Source organism: Dryobates pubescens, chromosome 3 (genome assembly GCF_014839835.1).
Source record: "Dryobates pubescens isolate bDryPub1 chromosome 3, bDryPub1.pri, whole genome shotgun sequence".
NCBI classification, from domain to species: domain Eukaryota; kingdom Metazoa; phylum Chordata; class Aves; order Piciformes; family Picidae; genus Dryobates; species Dryobates pubescens.
In genome coordinates, this window is record NC_071614.1 from 21,621,622 (window position 1) to 21,628,030 (window position 6,409).

A 6,409-nucleotide genomic window follows, 5' to 3' on the forward strand; every position below is an offset into this window, starting at 1 on the left:
TCAAGCCAGTCACTGCCATCTTTTAAATCCCTACAGGGATGGTGACTCCACCACTTCCCTAGGTAGCCTGTTACAGTGCTACTTGTATTCTAGGCGTTACTTGTCTTTCCAACTGAAAAGTCCTGCCATCCCATCTATTTGAGTCACCTGCAGGGTTTCACCATAGCCACAGTGCACACTTCATGTATCCTTGCCTTCAGGTCCACAGTGAGTAACAGGAGTGTGTTTGGATGGGAGTGATACACAGAAACTGCCTGTGCTGCTCACCCATGCACTGGAAGGTACTTGTTTACCTCAGACTAAATCCTGACTGAAGTGATGGACAGGACTGCAGTGTATTGTCAGCTAGAACTCGCCTAATTTTCCCCAAAAGCGTTGTCAGTCTCTGGAGCAGGCTGCCCAGGGAAGTGCTACAGTCATCATCTCTGGATGAATTTGAAATCTGTGTAGATGTGATGTTGAGGGACATGGTTTAGTGGTGGACTTGGCAGTGCTAGGTGGTTGGATGTGACGATCTTAAAAGTCTCTTCCGACCAAAACAATTCTGTGCTTCTGACTGTGATTCCGTGAAAAAGGGAATGGTATCCTGTGCTCACAAGCAGTGTTTTCTGCAGCATTCCTTTGGAAACATGGCTGGGAGAGGTGCTTCCCAGCTGGCCAGCTTCCACAGGTCTCAGCAGGTGCAGTACTGCCCACTCCACATGCCCTGCCAACACCCTCAGTGCTGAGGATCTTGGAAGGCTGCCATTGAATTAAAAGCTGGAGCCAAGACTAGATTTTATTTCTTTCAGAGAAGAACAATATAAAAGGCAGTGGAAGGGTTTCTCTACAGGCTTGTAAGGAAGTGTCAATGTTTTTAAGCTCAAGCCCTTTTCTCCCAGCTATTCTGCAGCCAGAATGCCACAGCACTAAGGAACTGCAAGGAAACTAGCTCTGTTACCCACTGACATAACAAACATAATAAATAATGACTAACTACATTATTAGTTTTACTACTAAAAGTTACTATTAAAGTCTTTTAAAGTTAGGTTTATCTTTAATTATATATTGTGAGACTTGCCCTGGTTACTGAAAACCTTGTGCTGCTCTGACAGCAATGTGAAAGTCAGTAGGTTTAAGAGCTGGAAGGAGGGCTGAGCAGGTAAGAGGAGTGCTCTGTCACTGTATTAGTGTTTACAGTTCATTGGTCCATGTTTTAAAATGCCATGCTGCCAATTTAAATCACAGCTGGATTCATACAAATGTTGAGATTATCACTTGCTGAATAAAATCCTTCTTTTCCTTTAGCTTGCAGATTCGCTTGTGCCCTTGGAGATTAAGCCTGGTATTTCCTTAGCAACAGTTTCTGCCGTGCTGCATACTAAAGACAACAAGCATGTGCTGCAGGTACAGTGCAATGGAAAAAGGAGAAAGATATCCTTCTGCTGGGTTTCCTGCCATCTGGGACCCCAGCTGTTCTCATGAGGCAACCCCTCCAACAACTCTTGTCCCCACCAGAGCAGAGAGTCCTTGTTAGATGCTTTGTCCTGCTATGTGTGAGTAAGGAATTACACTTAGAGCAGAGAGTGGGATGCAAATAAATCTCTCTACTTTCTTTTTCTTGGCTGTGTGCCTGGCTAAGATAAAAGGGGAAGTGAGATTATTCCTGAAGAGAGGCCACAAATCATACTGCTGTCTTCCATAAGCCATACAGCAGGATCAGCATCAGCCAGCCTCTCGTGGACTTACAACTGAGGGTCAGGAGAGAGAGATGATCGAAGACATTAGGCAAGTCTTCTTGTTCCCCAGGAAGTGGATTGTGAATCCTTGTACAAAGTAAAAGTGTACACTGTCTCCCTGCCACCTCCTTCAGGCTGACACTGCAGGGAACACAGTAAAGCCACACCTGGCATGATGCTGCCTCTCCTGCTGGGCAGCAGACTGAGCTGGGCTCACTACACTTGAGAAGACAGCCCAGTACAGTATTGTCTTTAATGGAGGCACATGAAGATTGGTTAAGGATCTCTGTCACCTAAATCACAGCAGACAGGCTGCCTGACTCCTTCTAAGTCAGTTTCCTAGAAACACTGGGCAACACTGAAAAAATGCTAATATTGCAATGTAGTTGGTCTGAGGCTGCTTCCTCCTTTGTGTTGTTCATTTACTCTCTACTCTGATTCCTGATGCCAAATAAACTTAGACTTAGGCTTAAGATGCCAGAGCCCTCATAAATGGATGGAAGTAGGACAGCACAGCAGTATCTGTCAGTACTGTCTGAGCCTGGGACCTCTGGGAGTTACAGAAGCTGTCTGTAGACAAACCTCAAAGCCTCAGTCCATGAACACAGACCCATGTGAGTGGTTCATGTACAAACAGCATGCACAGAGGCCCACCAACTAAAGGGAAAATGGTGGCATTTTAAAAGGGACTTAAGTGCATCCCTGCTTGTGGAACTGGAGCCTGGGCAGGTGGCATTTCCCTCTCAAGGATCAAAAACACTGTGGAAAGAAACACAGGGACATCCCGTCAGCAGGTTCAGACATGGTGCTGCATGATGGGAAAGACACAGAGATGAGAAGAGCCCAGTCTGTCACCTGGAGTATACAGGATGTTACAAGGCAGACTCCCCGGGTGTGGTGCAGACACATCACTGGCAAATGGTCTTGTCAAAAGTTTGGAGACATTTCCCAGCACCTCCTTCCCAGGGACCAAGTTACCGCTTCGCTGGGGAAGACCAGTGCTGATGCTTCCCCAACCTAACTAACTTGGCACAGGACACATCTTGCACTCCAATCCCCTCACTGCTCTTTTGATAGGAACCTGTTTTTCACATCCATGAGCTGCTCTTTCAGAAGTGTTCAGTTAAGCTCACCCCTTCCCCACAAGCACAGCAATTCATGGTGCTTGGTTAGCTACTGCTGCTGCCTGCTAGTGGAGAAGGCTCTCAGGGATGAGTTAAGGCAAATCACTTTCTGAAGCAGTGCAAAATTATACCCAGATCACACCCCAGTGATTTTTAAGGCACTGCAGCATCTCTCACACCTCCCTGTCTATCCAAGTTCTTCCTAAAGACTCACTTTTCTGGGGCCAGGAAGAAATGAATTGCCCATTTTTGTCATTCCCTGAGCAGTTCCTTGCTTTGACTTTGCCTGTTTCTCAACATGTGGCATCTTTCAGAGTGTGATTGTCAGGACATGATTCCTAGGAAATATTATGGAGTGCTTCAATGCTAAAATAGAAAGCTGCAGTCTGGAGTTGAGTCAGACAGGCCTTTTAAGATGATGGAAATTTGAACAGAACTGAATTTGACAGAAACTTGAAGATGACGGAGATTTGAGCTAAAGCTGCTAATTTATCTCTCTAAACAGTGGTTTGTGTGTGTGCAGAGCTGTAGTGGAGCCCGAGGCTGCCTTTCTCCTCTCCCCTTCAGCACTGCAAAGTTCCCCTTCAGCCTCAGAAAACAGTACTCTTTCCCTGTCTTGTGTATTTGATATCCCAACTAAATTATGGTCAGCTGATGTGGTTCACTGCATTACTGTGCACATTCTCATCCATTAGCTCCCTCCAAAACCTCCACAGCCCACTGCTGGCAAGAAGAGAAAGCGCGTGAGTGATGATGTTCCAGAGTGTAAACCTCTGAAGCCACTGCTGAGCGGCTCCATTCCTGTGGACCAGTTTGTGCAGACTCTCGAGAAGGTAATAAGTCTTTGGTGGCAAGTGAGGTTCAAGTGGGTTTGTACTCATCTCAGAAATGTGCTGCTTTGCCAGCAGAGAGAGAGGAACTAAATAATTTTAGTGTGGCTTGAAATGGAAAGGGGATAACGAGCTCACAGAGTACTTCAGTGGGAGTGTGTGTCCCTGCACTGAGTATGGGGGGAATACATTCCTCTTGAGTCGTGTCCTGATATGACTCCAAGTCAGGCCAAGTGCAAGGTCCTGCACCTGGGTCAAAGCTATCTTCAGTATAGGGCAGATGATAGGATGGGGAGCAGCCCTGCAGAGAAGGACTTGAGGTAGTGGTGGATGACAAGCTGGACGTGAGCCAACAATATGTGCTTGCAGCCCAGAAGCCAAATATATCCTGATCTGCACCCAAAGCAGCATGGCCAGAAGATTGAGTGAGGTGATTCTGCCCCTCTACTCCACTCTGCTGCCACCCCACCTGCAGTGCTGGGCAGCTCTGGGGTCCTCAGCACAGGAGAGACATGGACCTGTTGGAGCAGGTCTAGAGGAAGCCACAGAAATGATCAAATGGCTGGAACCCCTCTGCTGTGAGGACACACTGAGCAGGCTCCAGGGAGACCTCCTTATGGCCTTTCAGTACTTAAAGGGGCTCCATCAGAAGGGTGGGGACAGATCCTTTTTCAGGACCTGTTGTGACATGAAAAGGGGTGATGCTTTTAAACCAGAAGAGGGGAGTTTCAGACTGGATATAAGCAAGAAATTAATCAGTTGATTTCCAATAAATTTGAACAATAGGCCAGAGGTCTCAAAAGTATTCCTGCAAGTTTCTCCACTGATGGAGAAGCTTTCTGGGAAGCTGCAGGACAGGGGGCTTGGTGGCTGAACTTGCAGGCAGCTGTGGAGCCCTGTTCTTGCCTGCATGACTCCTTGGATAAAATTAGCAGGAAAAAGGGCAGGATTGTCTATAAGGACTTTTGCCCAGAGGTTCAATAACTCCCCACTATCATCTTCTTTGAGTAATATCCACAGATGGTCATTTCTGTGGTTAAAGGAGGCATTTGTCCTCTTTGTCTCTACAGGCTCTGCAGCTGCAGTGACCTGGTGTAGTGGAAAGTGTTGGCCTTAGCTGCCTTGTTCTATACTCTATCCATCCATATAGTGAGGGTCATCTTTAGCTTGGCCTGTGCATGTTTCCTCTGCAAACCTCAGAGATCTAGTGTATCTGCCATGGCATTCACATTTTGTGGCCATTCTCACGTCTCCTCCCTGCTGGTTCCTTGTCTTTCATCTCTGCTTGTTTCCTCACCTGTAGTAATTGCTCTCTCTTTTACTCCCTCCCCAACGCTACATCTAGCACGGTTTCAGTGACGTGAAGGTAGAGGACACAGCCAAGGGCCACATCGTGCTCCTCCAGGAGGCAGAAACCCTCATCCAGATCGAGGAGGACTCCACCCACATCATCTGTGACAATGATGAGCCTTTGAGGGTGAAACTGCGTGACCTGGTTCTCAAATTCCTGCAGAAATTTTAGCTGGTGGACGTCGTGCAAGGAGAGGCCCCAGAGAACCAGCGCTGAGAGCTTGCCAGCCCGCAGGGAGAGAGAACACTTCCTGATTCAGAGAGACCAGAAACCACCTTCCCCTTCATGGAGAAGCAAGGAAGTATTTGTTTTTTTTATCTATCTATTTTTGAAATTGTATTGTTAAACAGTTTTGGAATACTTTGGAGAAGATTCCTGTTTTGTACAGTTAGGAGCTGGATTCTTGCAGGAGATCTGAAGCACAGAGTAAATAAGCAGAGTGTATATTTACACAGGCAGGGTGCAGACACAGCCATTGCTCTGTGTGACCCTCTCAGCAGTGAATGCCCTAGTCTTTCACCTGAGAAAACTGTAGGAATATTGAAACAACAGCCTTAGATATTAGGAGATTCATTTTTCTCCCCACTGCTTCTTCCTGGTCACCAGATCAAATTTTCTCTCTGTCCTCCATCTACATTGTTGTGTGTATTTCAGTGACACAAAGGAGAAAGCTGGTAAGGCAGAGATGATAAAAACAGAAAAAGGAGGTTCTGGTGGGTAGGTAGAACAGCTTCAGAGGGCCAGAAGCATGGCCATTCCCTGCAAAAGCAGAGCCATTTGGGAAAAAACCCTATGTGCTTTAGTGATGCGAGGTGTTCATTGATGGTGCATCCTCACCTGTTGTGACCAATTTGTCCACCTAGCTCTAGCCTCTTCACTGAGACTGGTTCCTCCATCATCAGTGCAGGAAGTGTCTCAGGAAGATGCTTTCAAAAGGATATAAAGCAGTTAAAGCTCCTAGTGCTCAAGAAAAACCCTTTGAAATTGAAGTGCCTCTTGTTTTTACCTTCCAAAAGCCTGTCCTTTCAGCCTCCACCCAGTCCCAAATCCTGGTTGAAATACTGACTCATCTAAATAAACCCATCTGCACTTCAGACCTGGGGAGGTCTTCACTTCCCAAATCATCTGTTGGGCCCCTAAACTTAGGAGTGTTGCTTTCAGAAGTGGCCAGTTTCTGAGATTCACTGCTGTTTGTTTTTTATTGGACTGGTTTGTATTTATTTGGTGTTCAAAATAAAAAGCATGGCCAGGCTGCCGAGGAGGAAGCACATTGCTGTGGTTTATAACAGCATCTGCATGCCTCTGTGTGTCTACACACAGCTGTAAAACACAACTGCTCCTTCAGTTTATAGCTTTGGGGAGATGAAAGCAGTGGCAGAAGAGCTC

General features: G+C 46.6%; 1 protein-coding gene across 1 annotated transcript in view; it reads left to right on the forward strand.

Annotated features, from left to right (window-relative positions):
- The window catches only part of INTS9 (integrator complex subunit 9), a 77,869-nt gene extending 72,539 nt beyond the window's left edge, over positions 1 to 5,330 (forward strand). Inside the window, exons 15-17 of the mRNA XM_009907735.2 lie at positions 1,288 to 1,386; positions 3,538 to 3,675; positions 5,018 to 5,330. Of these exons, the coding sequence (XP_009906037.1) occupies positions 1,288 to 1,386; positions 3,538 to 3,675; positions 5,018 to 5,194 (414 nt within the window). The 3' untranslated portion in view covers positions 5,195 to 5,330. The remainder of the gene's footprint in view (positions 1 to 1,287; positions 1,387 to 3,537; positions 3,676 to 5,017) is intronic.
- Positions 5,331 to 6,409: the final 1,079 nt, after the last annotated feature.